The following is a 20,078-nucleotide window of genomic DNA, read 5'->3' as shown; positions in this document are numbered from 1 at the left end:
CCTTCCAGATACTTACCCCAGGCCAAGGCGCACTGCCTAAATGCTACTACTGGCTATCAACTAGACCTTGCCATTCACTTTTATAGCTACTGAAGGAGAAGAGGACTCAAGTCTTCAGTCTGAAAAAGGAAAGAAAATGTCAGGATTAGAAGATACTAAAAAGAGTTTAAAAAGAAATATAGCATGCAAGAAATTTTTCTTTAGTATTTCTGGAAACCTTTTTCCCCCATGTAACGAAATATTCTATGTCAAAATAGTTGGTATAGACAGTGAGCAGATATGGTCCCTAAGAGGACTTGGTGTAACATGCACACCACAGACTGTATACCAATTACTGGCAGGTACTACTGAAAGTATAATAATAAACTCAGTCAAGAAAAAGTATCTGTTGCTTGTGACCACTCTCCATACAGCCTCTCAGAGAGGTTTACTCTTTCTGCAATTAACTAATAAAAATGTGGCACAAGCTGTATCAGACTCCTGAAAAAAATAGTCAGAATACTAGCACAAACATGGAGACAGGAAAACAACCAAGTCTCAAGATTTTGTCATTCTTTGAAAACAAATAGAAAATATCAGCATGAGAGAGCAAGCAAGCACACAATGCATGTGCAGATGCCTAAAACATCAAAAAATTGGAAAGCTTTCAAAACACAGTGCTCCAAATAAATTACATGGCCTTTGAGGCTGTGCTGCATCAAATTGATGTTTTCTAGATTTAGCAGGCTAGAGAGTTACAGCTGCTTCCCTTTCGAGTTTTCTGTTGGATACCCAAACTGTTGTTTCTCTGAGTATTTTTCTTGCTGTCTCTATCACCCTCAACTTCTCAGCAGCAGTGGAATCTTAAAAAGCTTTAGGGTACACTGTCATGCACCTTTCTGTCCTGTGAGGATATCAGTTTAATGTATTTCTGCTTCCACAGCACCCTTTCACTTTGAGACAAATTCTGTAGAGATACATATTGAACTAGATCAGTGATCTAACTTTATTTCATTTTGAAAGGTAAATTTTTGAATCCTGTTAATTTACCAGAGTCCCAGTTGTCTATACAGCTTCTTCAAACAGAACTAGTGGGAGGGAAGCAGAGTGGGAACTTCCTAGCCAGTACTGTCACCTTCTGAAAGTCACATGAACCCACAAACTCTGGACACTAAATAAATTTTTAAAAAAAATAAGAATACAGTCTACAAACTCCTGGATTTTTTTTTTTTTGACTATGTAGAAATCAGTATCAAATAAGAAGAATCATGTCAGCATTTGGGGGGCAAGAGATAACAAGTTTGCATATGTTTTGAACGCTTTTCAATATGTAGAAACATTATTTTTGTAGCAGATGCTGGATATGGGAAAGTAAGTCTGAAGCTGATAGCTTTACTGCATTTAAGGATCTGTTCTCAAGAAAATATTGTTTAGTCTACACTACTAGGTGAGGATCAGCAGTAAAACTCCTAGACTTTTAACTCACCAGTTATTTTATCAGCTGTAAACTGTGCATTGAACTCCAGTGATCTCTGATAGTTCAAAACTTACACAAGTTCAAAGTTTAGTGTTGCATTACTCTTAAAATACCTGGAACATGTTTAAGAAGCTCAGTCACTTCAGAAATGAGCAAAAATTTGGTGTTACAAAAAGATGTCTGTCTCCCCCAGCTCACACACAGCATGATAGCATTTGCATTATCGACAAAGCCATCTAACTTGGCATTCAGAACCCAGAATCCAGATCAGCTGCTGACTGCGAGGTTTTTTCCAAGTCATTTTAGATCAAAAGATTAAAAGAAATGGGAAACTTTGTTATTTAAACCCCCTCACTTTTCAGACTTGATGGGGAATGAACACTTTTGCACACACTTCCACATGTTTCATGACAAAATTCTATTCAGTTCATCGTCAAATTACTGATACAATAGCTTGTAACTTAGTCTTTTACAGAAGTTTCTCTATTTTTATCTTCTCTTTAAATGAGCAAAAACCTTATTAAAAATGCAGTAACCTGCTAAAGCACCAAATCACATGTCAGGGAACAGAAATAATGAGTGACAGTCATTCTAAAACTTTCATTAAATCAAATATTAGCACACTGTTGAAACAACACCAATTTGTAAACCTACAAACGTTCTTCCAGTAATACCAAGAGAGTTTTACAATCCGATTAATGCAAGCCTCCAAAAGCTCAGACTCCTATCACATCAAGATTAAAGACTTCAGAGAACAGCAGCTATTAAAGGAAACTCAGAAGTAAAGAAGGAACGCTTCAGTAGCATCTTCAGCAGAAGCCAATGCATTTAAAATTATCACTGAAGTGATAATTTTATCAATATTAATTTAACAGATATGTTCTTCTGCAATCATTATCTCTAAAACAGAACTGATTGAGGCTGCACGAATCGATGAGGAAACATCTAATATTCAGCATAAGAACAATCAAATGTGTCCATATGAACTTCAGTGTTCAGACCTATAGAAGTCAGGGCCCGGGCTCATGGGCTGACTATGCCTCTCTCACACAGGAAGAAACAAAGACTGACTGTGGCCCCACAGCAGTACATGTAGGACAGAAGAAATAACAAGGCCTATGAGAGCCACTAAAAACAATCCAGTTAAAAACTTGAAACAGTTACCTTCCATTTGTAGCACTCTTCCTGGGTAATTTACTGGACAAGTAGCTGGGGGTCTGTGCAGGTAAACTGCTAACTCTGGTACCTCAGCTGAAGCACATGTGCAATTAGCTCAGTTTTTGTCTGATGGTCTCCTGGACTCCTTGCTTAGAAAGTTTTTGAGCACAGGTGGAACCAATAGAACTCATTTTAGACACTCTGTGTGAACATATTCCTGCCTCTTTGTAGTCATTAATTCTAGTAATAACCTTTTGAAAATATCCACTAGGATGTCAAGATGCTTGTGAGAGTTTTTATTTCCTTCATCGGTTGAGATTCACAGATCTCCTAGAATGACTCTTTTATTATTTCTTAGTTGCAGCAAAAATAAATTTCCACTTACAATTCCTCCCAACACATCAAAAGGGAAAAAGCTCACTGACCATACAATGGATATTCCACATTTTCTTCTCCACTGAAGTTTTTGCAGAGATTAACCAACAGCATATCCTGTGACAAGTCAATGTTGCAACTCAGCAAACCCCTAAGAATCTCAAACTGTAACTATGATCCAATACTACGGTCCTTTTCAAGAATGCTTGTAGAGCCAAAATACTGCTGTAGCTGCTCTTCACTACCTAGAACAAAGCAACGTTTCCCTGGTGGAGTAATTCTGGAGTTAAGAATTTTAGAGCCACTCCAATTGCCACAGTGGCTTATCAATAGACTTTTAAATACTGTTTACAGTTAAAATATCACTGTACTACTACTAGCAAGCCCACAGTTAACTATGCTTTCAGAGTATTGATACAGTATACTGCCAAGTAAAATCTATATTCTATAATTTCAGAACAAAGTAGAGTGCCGATTCACATGTACAGCACAAAGGTCCCACATTAAACACTACCTGAATTTCTCTGGATTCATTAATGGTGTGTAAACATTACAGCGATAGCCTAGCTTATGAAAAATCTAAGAGGTTCAAAGTTCTCTTGCTTGTCTCACTTAAGTGGGTCCTTATCTTCAAAGTCAGCGATTTGCAAATATTTTAAGTTTAAAGTTTTGCTAACATAGCACAGCTGGTGTTAATTTCTACTTATCAAAATAATATGGTAAGTGCTGGGCAGACTAAGTTTGCCTATAGTCCACTCACATTGAAAGATTTATTCTTCTTAAAATTAAGACCAAAGTCCCAATAGTTATGTTAAAGATGGAACATAATTCTATTTCTCTCTACTCCCCAGACTTCCAAGAGAAGGATTCAGACAAGGCAAGAAACTTTTCACAGTATTTGACCATCTACCACTATTTAAACTATTTTTTTCCTCCGAGAGTAAGCAACATTGTCATCAATCCTCATTTCCAGCAGTAGCTGCCAAATAATTGCAGGTAAAATACTCTCAAGCTGTCATTAAGTATCCATCACTAAAGAGATTCCTGAGCTGTAAATACATCTATCAAAGCCTGTTTGTTCATCACCACTGGAACAAAGAAACTACTTGATACCCTGCCACTTCTCAGTGCTCTAGATTAAATTGTGCCATTGCAGTCTGAAGACAAACATCAGTTCATACAGTAGTTTTAAAATCAAGTCTCTAAGAACTCCACAAGGGAAGACACAGTAAAAGAAACTAGGCTTTATTTCAAGATTTTTGACCATTAGTGAATATTGCCTGGTTATCTACCAGACACAAAAGCACCATTTGTTCCCATCAAATACTTCAGGGGTTAAAAAAAGCAAGAAAAAAAATTAATGACTCATTAAGTTTATTACCCTGCAAAGTGCCTATCTGCTTGAGACACAAATGAGATTCTCAAGATCTACTTTATAGAACCTAAAATTTACTGTTCCACTAGCCATTCATGTGAAAAGTCGTAAGTTTAAAGTAAAAGAAAACAAACCAACAAACCTAAAAGCAAAAATAACAGAACCCCCATCATTTTCCATTGCATCATCACCGACCACTCTTCTAATGAAATGCCCCATGTTCCATGCATCAGTATTGGCCACGTCTGTGCTGGTTGTTAACTCCAGAACATTGTAACCATGGCTGTTAACGCCATAGATGTTGCTGATCTCTTATGTACTTTTAGTGACAAGTCCTCACCAAAGGTATTATATTGATTGCTCAGTAGAGGTTTTCTGGGTCATCCCTAATACCCTTTTTATTCCCCTTGATCAAGTTAAAAAAAAAAAGTATTGTAAAACAGACTTAGTAGGTTTTTCTTGTTTGTTTTGTGGTTTTTTTTTTTTCCTCCTCATTTTCTGGAAATCTTACAACTGTGAACCTGTTTCAGGGGAGATGGATTGGCCACAGAAGAGCTATATACACTGTAACTGAGAACATTAATTTCTGTAAAACAAGTATACATATCACTTCAATATACTATTTGCTACTCATCTTCCTAATAATTCAACAGCTTTGTACTCAAGAAGGCTGACTGGAATCTAAACAAGAAAATTTTAATAAAAAAGGGGTAAGTCTTGAAGAGCTTCCCAATATTACACAGTTTCATAAATATTCACTAAATACCTACTAAGTAGAAATTTCACAAAGTTTCAAAGACTTAAGGATACACTTAAGATAAATCACATGAGCATACTAACTCCTTTCAGATGGTGCCTCAGTGTGAGCAAGCAGATCAGATTCAGATATTTGAATATGAATAGACTCTAGGAAGAAACACTTTCTCTGGTATTCTTCTAGACTATTTATAACCTATACTGACATAGGCTATCTGTATAAGAAAGTGAACTTGAGGCATCTATGCTTCCATTCCAACAGCCAGTACAGAATTTGGGAAAGGAATGAAAAAGAGAATCCATTTAATAAAAGAATCTGAAATAACTTTATGCAAAAGCCTAGAAATAGGTCTTTTAATGAAATTTAATGAAAAAACACCGGAGTTTTTTCTGTGAGTAAAACTCAAGCTCTATCACTAGATATGCAAGAAAAAGTCATAAAATCAGCACCTTCATGAAATGTTGGGGTAATAACCAAATGGGTAGGTCAGATGTACTATCACTACATTAAGATCCCCCCAAAAAAGGGATTTTCCAGGTGGAGATGAGGGAAACATGAGACACACCGATAAAGCCATTTCTTATCCATCATTCTGGGGGGAGGCTGAGGGTGGAAGAAAAGTATCTTAAATAACAGAAGTAACAATGTAATAAATAAAATTATCAAATAATTAATTGCTGAATATTCTGTATAATGACCAATTTAATCTGCCATTGAAAGAGTGCTCATCTGCCAAGGTACTTGGTTGATGACACCATCAACAGATACCTTCACTGTTCCTAGATACAGAAGACACTACCTAGTTCCTTTTAACCTGTTTGAAAGGAATCGCTGCACTGGGTCTGTCCATTGTCACTTGTCTACAGCCTTATCTTTGACAAGGAGGCAAAAATAGGACTCAGGGCACATAATACACATACACTTTTTCATATGCTACACACTGGCAGAATATGGGTTTCTGTGACCAAATAACAAGTTGTCATCTAACAAATTGGATGGCATCTGAAATACGACTAAATTGCTCAAAAGCATGTTACACATTTTTAAATTTTGTTAAGTATTGCACACTTATTGAACACAGAAGAAAGAAGGAAAACACAGTCAGGATTTGATAAACTAGATTACAGGTTTACAAAACTTTAGATAGCATTCAGAGTTAAATCGGAGTTAAATCCAGCTGGAGTTCGGTCACAAGTGGTATCCCCCAGGGCTCAGTTTTGGGGCCACTGTTGTTTAACATCTTTATTGATGATCTAGACAAGGGGATCGAATGCACCCTCAGTAAGTTTGCAGACGACACCAAGTTGGGTGGGAGTGTTGATCTGCTTGAGGGTAGGGAGGCTCTGCAGAGAGACCTGGACAGGCTGGAGCGATGGGCTAAGGCCAACTGTATGAGGTTCAATAAGGCCAAATGCCGGGTGCTGCACTTCGGCCACAACAACCCCCAGCAGCGCTACAGGCTTGGGGAGCAGTGGCTGGAGAGCTGCCAGTCAGAGAAGGACCTGGGGGTGTTGATTGACAGCTGGCTGAACAGGAGCCAGCAGTGTGCCCAGGTGGCCAAGAAGGCCAATGGCATCCTGGCTTGTATCAGAAATAGTGTGGCCAGCAGGGACAGGGAAGGGATCTTACCCCTGTACTTGGCACTGGTGAGGCCGCACCTCGAATACTGTGTTCAGTTTTGGGCCCCTCACTACAAAAGGGACACTGAATTACTCAAGCGTGTCCAAAGAAGGGCAACGAAGCTGGTGAAGGGTCTGGAGCACATGTCGTAGGAGGAGCGGCTGAGGGAACTGGGGTTGTTTAGTCTGGAGAAGAGGAGGCTGAGGGGAGACCTCATCGCCCTCTACAGCTACCTGGAAGGAGGGTGCAGAGAGCCAGGGATGAGCCTCTTTAACCAAGTACTAAGTGATAGGACAAGAGGGAATGGCCTCAAGTTGCACCAGGGAAGGTTTAGACTAGATGTCAGGAAGTATTTCTTTACAGAACAGGTTATTAGGCAGTGGAATGGATTGTCCAGGGAAGTGGTGGAGTCCCCATCCCTGGAGGTGTTTAAGAGTAGGGTCAACATAGCGCTGAGAGATCTGGTGTAGATAGGAAGTGGCAGTGTTAGGTTAATGGTTGGACTAGATGATCTTCAAGGTCCTTTCCAACCTAGTTGATTCTGTGATTCTGTGAGAAAAAGGTGCTAGCTGCACATTTCATGCCATGTCACATGAGAGGCAAGTTCTCCCCACCTCTACCAGGGATGAATATATTACAGTTGAGTGTGCACACTGGTCAGAGTCACTTCATATGCTTGGAATCAATACTCCAGTTTATTTCATGCACTACTTTGTACTTGACAATACAATCAAGACATTTAAAAAGTGTATTAATTGTATTATATGGTGTAGGTGGGAACTGGCAGTGCTAGGTTAATGGTTGGACTAGATGATCTTCAAGGTCCTTTCCAACCTAGTTGATTCTGTGATATATTGTAATTTATATTACAATTAATGCATTGCTATATAGAATACATAATAAAGATATAAATTGCAATTAATAACCAACTCTATGACAACTGAAGTGCTCATTTGGTCACTGTCATATCATAAACTATTTAAGGAACAGTGGATCTTCTTGCATTTCATTTTTATTCATAAAACAAGAGTCAGTTTGCCTCACCTACTTTATAAGGATCAAAACTGTAAAATATTATATATGCCAGAATGAAATGTTTTAACATACTGAAGATACACACTCTCATAGCACCTGTGGAACAGGCTACAACCACTAAGTAATTCAACATTTCACTGAGGATACAGCTGCCAACGCAGCCATTGCCACTAATTCAATAGTCAGACTATATTTTTGGCAGCAAATGTATACAGCTTAATAGTTTTATTTAGTTTTACTTGTGAATAGGTGTAGTCTTTATTGTCTTCTGCCTGTTTGCCCATTTTATATTTAGAGAAGTTCTTCAGTGCCAGCTTCTAAATAAATTCTGACGTTTAAAAAGTATTTTTACTTCTTAATGGAAAAAAGTAAAATTGACTTTTACTCAGTTCTGCTCAGTTCTCCCCACTACAAGAGGAAGCAGGTTTAACTGAATAGCCATTTTTGTAACTATTTTGGTCATCCCACAAAAGAACCATAGATCCACAGCCCATCTTGTTCATGTGCTTTTACCCTTCAGTAGTGCTCACATTCTGTGAACTATGTTAGCCTGTGAGCTAACAGAAATGCCAAGTTAGGACTGCTGAGTGTCCTACATAAATATAATGCAATTCCAAAATACACAAATTAAGGAAAAACAGTTATCATTGTTTTAGTTAGAATGAAAAGATTCTAATAACAGACTGAACACCTTTTAATAACAGATGAGAAAACTGCAAAATACAAAAAAACCCCTTCAAGACAGTTAATGTATCTGTCAACATAGTAGTTTCAGATCTGGTAAAACAGAATTTTCCAGCTAGCAGCTTTGTGTCTTACTGTTAAGCTTCATGTTCATAAACAGTTATGTGGAAGGACATTAAAGAGAAAAAAAACAACAACTTCTACTCAATAAAATTGATACATTTCTGAGAAGAGGAGAAACTAAAATCTGCAGTTATACAATTATATAAAAGTGACAAAATGGCTGAATAAGCACTGTTTAAATATATTTGGGTATTAACAATCTAAGCTAGTTGACAACTTCTAAAGAATTTATACAAAAATTAAGTTTTAAAATAAACAGAAGTTTTGTATTAATAAAAATGAGCCTTCTGTGTGACACTGATCTATCAACACATCGGATATGTTCGGCAGTAAAACTGAAAAGTTCTAACAGTGAACTCAGATGAATGCTGATGTCTGTTTGATAGTACCCATTAGAAGTTACCCTTTGGGAAGCTCTTAAAGCTATGATTCACTTATCTTCCATTTGTTTTAAGGATGTTTCACTGTACCCTGAAAGTATTGGTTTATATTTCATCCATTTGTGTTTGCACCTTCCTTCTTAGGTACTCAAATAGTAAAAGTTACAGCTCAATTTTCTCCATTAGTTCTCTGCCTAAAACACACATGGAAAGGGTCAGCTATAGCAATCTTTAAAAGAAGACTGAGTGCTTCTATATTCCACAAGATGGACAGCCCTGAGAATATTCATGTACCTGACAGAATGAAAACAGGTATTCTAAAACATTTTTTTCAACAGGCTTCTTCATCCAACAAGTCATCAGGAAATAATACATCAAGATATTAAAGTGATGCAAGAATGGTATCTGAATTTGGAAAAAGCCACTATAGAAAGGAGAACTGTATAAAAGCTAGCATGTTGCCATGAAAGCCCTCAGCCACTTTTCAACACGTTGTGCTTTTGAGGGAGGTCCCCAAAAAGAATACCTCTTCAGTAAGCTTGACTTACTGAGCAACAGTTAATTCCAGTTTTCTGCTAAGAATTTAAAACTCTCAGAGCCAGGGAAAAAAGCCTCCTACAGGGCATTTCTGAAGCTTGGTCAGAAACATTTCTTTCTTTATTTTGCTTCACTTACTTTGGGGGAGGAGGTGGTAGCAAGGAGAAAAACGTTAAAACCATGAGTATCTTCTAAGCCATTCTTTCTAAAATTCAAAATACAGAGTGTAAAAACAAGTGCTTTTCAAAGATGACTTTACAATGAGAACCCTATATTTTATCATTAACTTCTAGGATTTCAGCTTTGCCTTTTTCAAAACAAAGCCTATATGTGGAGAATCCTACTCTATCTTCCCCACCTCCTGAAGAAAGAGGAGCTGCTTCATCCGCTACATCCTTCAAGAGCAAATCTCAAGCATTGTCTGTGGACAGAATGATACTATTTTAATCAAAGTTATTTTAAAATCAGTACAAACTACCATGAAAGCACTGACATTTAAATGTATAATATGGCTTTTGTATGGATACCTTTTTTACAAAACATCCACCACTTTCTACTCCACCCACTGCACTAGACTGGCAAAGTGATTCCAGAAGCTATAATGGTTGGAAAGATCACAGAACTGCTCCATCTAAGAAGAAACAGAATAAGGAGGATGATGAATTTTTCCCCAGAAAAAACTAGTTCCCTCTTCAGAGCCTCCACAAATAGTCCTGCTAGCTTCATAACAGGACTACAAAAGGAAAAGAGCTAGTTTAACTCAGCACCGTGATGGTGGAAATACCCTTGGAACTACAGCCCAGAAACCAATTCTTTCTGGACGATTTTCAGTATGGCATGCAAATTTTTTTCTCTATTCTATTTCTAGATTTCTGTCAGCCCAAAGAAGCAAGTAAAACCAAAAGCAAATAAACTCCCCACCTCTTTTGTGGTCTCACAGTTTTATAAAATCACGTAAGTCGGTTTTCTTTAGCTATCTTAAAATGTTAACTGCTCAGATTAGATGGAACTGCAAAATGTACACAAAATCTGCAGACATTTGATTCAGCTGGGCTCTGTGCACATATGCAAGCAAACTTTATTTAAATAAAACTAATCCTATGTAACAATGCATCTACTGTGGTTTTTAAAAGAAAAAGATAAGTATTTGGTGACCTAACTTGTTTTTCATAATTATATCATCTACCTGCCTGCAAGACGTTTTCTTTAAGAAGTTGTAATGCATCACTGAAATATAAGCACTGTTATATAAAATAAAATATAATGAAATATAAGCACTGTTATATGTCTACTTAAGATGCACAGGAGGGGAAAAGTGGGAGGGAAAGACTTTATAATCACTCACCGAAATATAGGAGTATGACCAGGCTTTGGTTTGTTCCAAGTAAAGTGCGAAGGAACAGAAAGAAATTGGTCTCCAGGCAAATCTTTTTTCAATGTGTGCTGAGATCCAGAGCAGTCATCTACTGCAGTTTCAAGGGATGATGATAAGTTACCCTGTTCTTCAGGACAGATATCTATTTTTCCAGATAAAGTGGCAGTCTGATCCTCTGAGGTCTTTCTTGTTTTTAGAGGAATATCAGTCTCTGTACAACACTGAAATGGTGAAAGGCCAGAATTAAGGCCTTGTACATTATGGATGGAAGTGTTTAGCCACGTGTCTTCTGTTATGCTTCCTCTGGGAGAATGGCCAGGTGATGGAGTTGGAGAATGGTGAGGAGAGAGAGAACCAGCATAGCAAATCTCAGCACTGGAGTGTCGGCGTTTCCCACAGGGGGATGTAGGTCTCGATGAGGGCCTTGATGTTGGTCTAGGGCTTAGCCAATTTTCATCTGTAATACTAGTTCTAGGAGAATGACAGGGAGACTGTCTAGGTGACAAGGCATGCCCAAATCCATAAGGCTGCTGCCAAGATTCATCACTGGGACCTCTCGGAGAACCACCAGGAGATGCCAAAGGAGAGCCAAGGGTAAATCGAGCAGCCGCTTCATTTAGCTCTGAGTCTACATCATCATAAACATGGGAAATGGATTCACAAGAGGAAGCATCTGAAAACCAACTTCTGGATGAAATGCTGCTGGCAGGGCTTGGACTAAGGGATGATTCCCTATATGATGGCTCAAGAGGAAGATAGAGATGGTCCCGTGAAGGCCTTTCCATATACTCATTTTCTGTGCCATTTGTGTGCAATTCATCTTCATTGGCTTCAATCCCTTGATGACAGTTAGGTGAAATAGATGTAATTTGAATACTAGGGCACTCAAAGGGTTTGGGTCCACCTAGTGGACTATATTTGGATTCTGGTACCTCACAAGTTCCTTCGTAGTTCTTATGACTCTGAAGTCTTGTAGGTGGTGACAGAGGAGAGGAGTGAGACTGCAATCCATGGCGAGGAATACAAATTGGCTGATTTACAGAGGATGATGGTTGGTCTACATTAAAGATGTATATGGACGCACAGTCATCTGACTCAAGATCTGAAAACAAATTTAAAAAAAAAAGAGGAACAGTCAGAATGCAATACTTGAAAAATGCCATAAACAAAAACCTTTGTTTCCCAGGTATGGCCTGTTTTCAACATCCTAGACATTTCCCATTATGCTAGCTACACAAAATAAAGCTAATTCCTAATTGTAAATTTTCCCCAGCCATATTTACAGCTAACTATGACTACATCATAGTTTTCTGTCATAAATATTGTTTTCAACCAGATTCCACAGTTTATACACGTCCTCAGTGGTTGAAAAGATAATACACACAGAAAATTAGTTTAAAATCTTGAAAGGATCTAAGATGGAACACTCAATTCAAACTTTATTTTTCATAACTACATTCCATTCATAATTAAACATTTTTAATCATAGTCCATTAAAAATTTTTTTTTTTTGGCATGAATAGGAGTAGGACGCTTTCTGCAAGCCCACTAGTCAATACTTGCAAGCACCGGAATATCTCATACTTAGTATTTATCTCTTTTAACACTAGAAAGCATCTTACAGTGACTCAAACTTCAATGAATATTATAAACAACTAAAAACATGCAATCAAAAGATGTCCAACAAAGAACATTGTTAAAGACATGAAGGATCTTATTCCAGAGATCTTTTTTGGTTGCTTAGAAAACTCTCAAGTGTCCGTCCCACAGAACAGCATTTTTCAAGTGCAGTCTCACAAAGTTTGAGCACAAGTTGTTCAGAAAAAAAAGACAAAACAAAATATTCTCAGATCTCACTAACTTATCCAAAACACAGGAAATATTCCAAAGAAAAACAAGCAATTGAGAGGGAGTGCAAGTCCAGTTACAAAAATCAGCAGCTTTGTCTCACAGAACTGAAGCAGATTTTCTTGCCCTGCTTCTCAATATTGAATTAACTGCCAGTATGAGACATTTGTCTGAAGTAAGAGTAGAAAACACAGCTTTTTTTCTTATTTTGTAACCACTATGCTTCCACTCTTGTTTATTGTCCCTTTGAAAATAGAGCCTTCCCTCTGTAATCATAGAAAGTAAGTAACCAGGAGACCTCAGGTAGTTCACTAGTCTATCCTCTCCTAGCAGATGAAATTAAATGTACTTGGACCATCCCCACTAGACACTGAAACTAGTCTCAAAACCTGTTAACAACATTGTCTCTACAACCTGAGTAATTGTTTTCATGCTGAATCACTTTGAGAGCTTTTCACCCATCACTAACATTTAACAACATCATTAAAGTTATAGTTTCTAGTGCTTTGCATGTGGATTTTTATTTTTTAAAAGTATTTTTCAGGAGTAGGGGAAGCAGAAACGTTTCTGCAAACTAAAGTGCTCCTGTGTCAAATGTGACAATGAGACATCATGTTCATACAATTATTTTCCATAAATCCAGACTGGATTACATTAATTGCATCTTTGGGTATTAGCTCTTTTTTTAAAAATTGCTTTTATTCTGAGTATCAGTAGAATATTAATACTTGTTTTAAAATAAATCTAGTCTGTCACAATCAGATAAAATATCCAGGCAGGAAGCCATGTATTTTAGGCCTTTCCATGATGAAAAAAATTAGTATGTTAATGAAGTCATTTTATTATCAGTTTCACTAATTGCAATCAGCTTAAAATTAACTAAAACAGAAAACAAAACAACATCTCAGGGATGACAAGGAAGCATTTTCAAATGGTGAGAAAGCATATTGTTATCAAGGAACAGACTATATTCCTCAGACTTTAAAAAAACCAAACTAAAACACACAAAAAAAAATGAAGATTGATGGGCAGGAAGCAGCTCTATTAGTAATCTATCTATTAAAGGAGGCACAAAATTGCATTTAAGACTAGTCCCAAGTAGTTTTACAAGCATTGTGTGATCATATATACAACATATATCATTAACTACTATTATATGTGTTAAGAGCACAAAAAATGGGTATAGGTTAATTTCTAAATATGCACACACTAAGAGGATTAGGATACTCAGGAAGGACTGTTTTGTATATCATACAAATAATTAACACAAGCTCACTACATTGAACACTATCAAAACTGCATTACCCTATCCTTTCTCTAAGGATAACAAACATGGTTTTTTTTTATGTTTGGGGGCCTTTCTTTTTGCTGTTTCCCCACCACAAACATGAAATGCTGACAGTAGTTAGTTACAGGTTTCCCACATCTATCAGTATATTCACATGCAAGATCACAGATGTCCTTGTTTCCTAACTCAGTACTAGAAGCGTAAAGGGAGGAAAAAGGCAATCCTAATAAAAGCTATTATCCAGCTACTCAAAACTTCAAAATAAATGTTACAGAAATTTTGAAATAATAAAAATGTTATAGGAAAGCAACAGTTGGAAGTCTTCAAGCCCTGTGTGTAACCATTTACTGTCAGTAATGGCTTTAGGAAGAGTAGCAGCACACTTTGTGCTAAAACTCACCATTGCAAAAAGCCTTATTTCTCTTGCAGCAATAATCAAGAAATCTTAAAAATATTTAAGACAATTTGTCCACTTTTAATGTCACTGGGATTTACAAAAAGCAGATATACCTTCAAAATTTAAATTTCCTGGAGCTGAGGTGGAAAGATCAAACTCACACAGAATTATCAACACCAGCTGGGAAGAACTGGGCAAGAGACCGAGAGGCAAGAGCACTCTTCTGACTCAGGCTTCTTTGGTCCCTCTCCACGACAAACAACTGCTAATGAGTTTGGCACCGTGCTCTCCCCTTACCCCCCGCCCCCAGCAGCATACACACATACACTCAAAAAACAGGAAGCTAGAAACCTAGAGTAAGAACTATGCATCTAATGAACACCAAATCCCAAAAGCATGCTTAAGACTGTGGAAACAATACATTTTGAAGTCTGAATCACCCAAAGCATTTTCAGACACCATCAATAAACAGGTAACTTATTTTAGTTTGCACACACAAACCCTCCCCCTTCGAGGCATACATTAAAATAACCTGTTAGCTGCTCATACAAAGGACAACACTAACTACTAAGACCTTCACAAATCATGTCATTAATTCTACTAGACCAATGATTATTCTTGTCCTATTAAAGACTGTAGAGAAAATCCAATCTGGAAGAGCCTTCTAACCAATTTGAAGGAACTAGTGAACATACAAAGATGAATATAACCGGTGAAAGAAATGGGGGAAAAAAAAAAAACCAAACAAACAGCTGACAACCCTTAAGATGGAAAGGAGTGAGAATAGCTCAAAAAAATATCCAACACAGGGCTTCAAGAAACCAGAGGGCAAACAAACTCAGGGATGTCTCACAATACACAAGTGAAAGGCAAAAAGTTATGGAGAAGCCCAAGGCAAAAAACAGAGTTATGGATATCTGGTTACTTAACAGGAGAGCTATTACATCCAAACAATCCTACTGGGGGAGGAAAGATGGTAAAGTGAAGTTGGTCAAATCATGAGGCCTTCACTGACCATGAAATACCAGAAAGAAGTATTCAGGAAACAGAAACTAGGTTAGATTACTAAGGTAGAGCATAAAAACTACCACAAGCATGTGGGGACGAGATGCTAGATATGATAGACACAGCAAAACTCAAAGACCAAGAGAAACATCAAAAGTCCACCATGACCCTGAAAAGGCAGGTGTGTTAAATGCTTTGGCTTTAGTAAAGTCAGCCGAGTAAATTGCTAACAAAGTTAAATGCAACACAAAGAAAACTGGACTAGATAAAAGGTTAAAAAAAGTACTGAAGAATTACGTCCCAATAAGTTGAACTTCAGTTTTAGAAGTAGTATTAATAGTTTATTTGTTCCAGTAAGCATTTAAAAGGAGTCAGGGAAACAAAACAAGAAGTCAATGTTTGCTAAGAACAAAACCCCGTCAACAAGTTTTGTTTTACAATCAAATGAGGTCTTGTAGATAGCTAGCATAGAAAGAAACTCAACTTTGTTTTAACTTAAGACTTTTAGCACTACCATGCACGGAGAACCCACTGAGCCTTTAGAAATTTAGTGAAGCCTGCTTCCCCACCCCGCTGAGAGCAGGTTTACTACTGAGGGATCACAAAATAGCAGATGTTCTATATTCACACAGTGCATATAAGCTATAGAAAGCTGCAGAATTCCACTGCAATCTTACATCTGTGTCATCTTCTATCCATGAGGACCAGGTCTGTCATTTTGAATGTACCTTTGCAACTGTCTGGAAACAGGCTAGTTTACAGAAGCTTCTGTTCAGTATTAAAACAACACTGGGTCATCCCTTACTAAGCTGCTAACTACACTTCAACATAAACTGTCTAACTGGAGAATATGGTTAAATAATATCCAGAACAACTGCTCCTAGAGTACATTTTGCTTGCTATTTCCTGTATCAGACTGCGCATTCAGGACTAGTAATGCTTGCCCACCAGTTGTTCACTCCTCAATGATGTACTGGCACATGCATATGTGCAGCTGTGCAGTGAGCCCGATTTCTCCACAGAATGAAGGTCAATTACTATCAAATGTCTGAACGCAAGCCCTGTGCCAGAATTATCCAAACCACTTTAGTATTCTATGTTTCTAAGCCCATAAACAAACAGGTTCAGACAATAGGAGTTGTTATAAGGTACTAAGAAAACGCAACACGACCTAGGTCTTATAAAAATACTACTGTGAAAACAGGATCAGTAATCAAGTCCTTTAAATAGCATGGGGAAAGACTTGAGCACTGCCACAGTCATCTCGTGTGTTCTCAGGCAAGTCATAATCTGTCTTCACTCCCAAACTTTAGAAAGAATAACAGCCTCTTCTGCTTTTCAGTTCTGTCATGAGAGTTACCATTCCTCCTTCTGAAAACGATGGTATTAGAAAGAATGCCACAGAAATATCTGTAAATAAGAACAAATAGCACATGCAGCTCCATCCAATCTACTGATTCGCACCAATTCATATATTTCTTGGGATGAAAGTGGATTCTTAATCTTCACAAAGAATCCAAAATACCCAATAGTCATAGTTTTCCTTTTGTGCAGTTAAAAAGACAATCAGAGTTCTTGCTGGCACACTACCACACTAAAGCTCTATAATCAGATATTTAACTGCAGTTTTCAACTGCAAGCTCTAAGTTCTGCAGAGACACTTCCTACAAGCTTAAACATCAACTTAAAAAAACCCCTAAAACACACAGCAATGCATTAGGTTATAAGGAGTATAACTGACTAGTAAGCCACCAAATACAGTACTAAAAAAGTATAAATTGTGAAAACAATTAAGGTAGCAAGTTGGAACAGAGGGAAAACACATCCTTCTAGACCAAGTTTAGCAACACACAAAACAGTAGTGCAAGTTTAAGCTTTCAGAAAAGGATTATTTACAACAACTGTCATTTTACAAAGCAGTTCTCCCTCTTCAATGGTTTTGTGCTCCATTTCATGGTCATATCAGATTACTCAAAAAGGATAAAAATAAATTTTACTTCTGTCAATCATGTACACCAGAGGCAGCTCTGTTGTGCTCATCAGAATTTCACTTCTTTTCTTGTGTTAAGCAAAAATACTGGAAATGTACAAGAAAAACAATCTTCTCAACAGTGGGAGCTCCTCAATGAGTCTTTTCCAAATTCTAGTCTGGATGAGAATTTATTATCCTCAATAGAAATGCAGAAGAATAATGAGGCTGCACTAGCTCAAGCAAGAGAATAATACAGCATATCAAATGTTTACAACTGACATTGAATAAAATAAGAACATACTGGCTCTCAGGGTGTAGCTACATGTTATATTTTTTCAGCAGCAGCTACCCTCCCACACACACTCACACACAAAGGAGGAGGGGAAATGAGAAGAGGTATTTTTAACCCAGATGATTTTGGCAATAAGATTTGCAGTGCACTAACAAACACCTGTATGTATACAATGGACAGGATGGCAAGCTTTAGGACATGGGGAGAAGCGAGCAACCAGGACAGGAACTGCAGGTGTTTTCACTCTCAAATAGAAGTGTAACATGCACCTACACCCTTAGGCCACAGCTTAGCATGCGTTTAAACTACAATGGCTGTCTTAGGGTACATGCAGCTTCACCCCAAAGTGCCAAATAGGGAAATAACAGTCATGAAATTTTATTTGGCATGCAAGAAAAACAGAGTAAATAAACATGAAAATCAAATGCATCTGCTTAAGCCATAAGCACGTATCAGAAAATTATGTACTTCTGTTGCAGCAAATGGAGTTACTCTCAGTTGAGAGTTTTTTCCTTTTTTTGAAAAAACCCATAAATTCTCATAATCTTTCATAGCAGAGTGCTTTGAGATACGCTGATAAAAAGTGATATACAAAGCAGATAAAGAATCCAGCTTGTAACTGTAAGGTTCAACAAGAATTAGTCATTCTAAGTTCAGTTACAAGCACAGAAAATAGCAACCGGAAGTGCCAGGCAGTGTTTATACCTGTGCCTTCTCCAGCTCTCCTGGTATTTCTGGTTGATTATGAAGCACAACTTTAAGTGAAAAAACTTTATAGAGCTTGTGGTTCAGTATTTAAGGATTATTCATTAACACTCATAACAGGTTAAAAGAGAAAAATATTTATTTTGTGCTGTAAAAAAATCTCTTAAGTTCTATGGGCTCCTCTTTGCTTCCTTTTTTTCCTCTGTGGGCACATCATTCAAGAGGGCACAGTATTTTACTGCCTAATACCCTTGTAGACAAAACGGAAGCTGTTGCCCTCCAGTTTGGTGAAGCCTCATTTGTCATTCAGTGTTAGACAGAAAGTCAGCTTAACACAACCCAGTGGTTCAGAGATATTAAGAAATACAGTGTGGCCTTTGGGGAGATTCTTAAAAGGACACAATACATCCATGCATCAGTTATTAACACATAATATTAACAGCCTATTCGTCACTGCTATGCTGAAGATAAAGTACATTATTCTGTATCATCAGTTAGAATCTGTGAAAGGACTGCAGCCCTGCAATCCCCGAGTGTCTGGTATGTGTAGACATGGGAACCGGGACAAGACTGGGCACTCCAAAACTGGTGTGTTGTGCCTGATCCACAGGAAGAAGACTGATCGTAAAGATAAGTGAGGACATTAGACAAATACTGACTGAAGAGAATAAGGGAATTATGTGCTGTACTTGCCAGCCGAAGGTTGGTCTAGATTCTTGGTATTGCAGGCCAATTTATTATCCACAGCCTAACTCTTCCTTTGTGGGAGCAAAACTAAAGGACTCCATAAAAGGCTCTCCAATTATTCAAAGTTCTGGTTGATGCTGTACCTATAAACTGAAATCCTCACCTACCTACCTACATGGATGCCTTTACCATCGATCAACTTCTAACACCAGTGAGCATGCTGATAGCAACCTGCTGCTTTATACAGAGACACCTCCTGAACCAAACACTGAGCAGAACCCAAGTTTCCAAGATCAGAATGTGTAAGTAGGGCCATAGCAAACAAGAGACAGGAGTGTGCAAGAAAATGGGTATTCTAGTTTATAGGAGAGTACAGTGACATAGGCTAGGGTCTCCATGAAAATTGGTAGAAAAGGAATGCAATAAACCAAGGCAAGAAGTTTGAGTGGGGAGAGGTTACACAGTAAGAGAAGGGGAGACCAAAATGGGGGCATGCTTCTTTCTGTTTATCAAACAGAGCATGACACAGAGGCTGAGAACTGGTACTGATACTATCTGAACAAACTAGTTTTGAAACTCTTCACACCTCAGCAAAATTACACTGTACTTCTGCAACATGACAGAGGGCAAACCATTCCACAGCAGGCTATCCTACCATATAGTTAACTCAGTATTTCAAATCATTAATATTACAGCTTTTCACCAATGTATTTTATAATACAGCTTTAATGTAGACTTCAGGTGCACAAAACTCATGTACATCAAAGGACTGAAATCAGCCAGAATGATAATCTGAAACGTTCCTGTTTTCCCAGCTGCTCACATGAATGTAGAGTCAGAAACACCTTGAATTCACTTTGCTAAGATTGACACAGTAACACAGTAAGCGTAACAGGAATGAAACAGCCAAATGAGAAAGGGGGGGCTGAAGCAGAGCATGAATGCCATTTTTTCAGCAACTTTCAAACTGATCCCACAAAATACAAGGGAGACCATATTAGCATGCCTC

At 37.8% G+C, this 20,078-nt stretch overlaps 1 protein-coding gene across 2 annotated transcripts in view; it reads right to left on the bottom strand.

Annotated features, from left to right (window-relative positions):
• Nucleotides 1–20,078, bottom strand: part of NFATC3 (nuclear factor of activated T cells 3) — a 76,191-nt gene that overhangs the window by 47,293 nt on the left and 8,820 nt on the right. For both annotated transcript variants that reach the window (XM_074839286.1, XM_074839287.1), the window contains exon 2: nucleotides 10,846–11,977. In XM_074839286.1, the coding sequence (XP_074695387.1) occupies nucleotides 10,846–11,977 (1,132 nt within the window). The remainder of the gene's footprint in view (nucleotides 1–10,845; nucleotides 11,978–20,078) is intronic.

This window comes from Strix aluco, chromosome 14, assembly GCF_031877795.1.
Source record: "Strix aluco isolate bStrAlu1 chromosome 14, bStrAlu1.hap1, whole genome shotgun sequence".
Lineage (NCBI taxonomy): Eukaryota > Metazoa > Chordata > Aves > Strigiformes > Strigidae > Strix > Strix aluco.
This window is presented reverse-complemented; position numbering and strand designations above follow the sequence as displayed.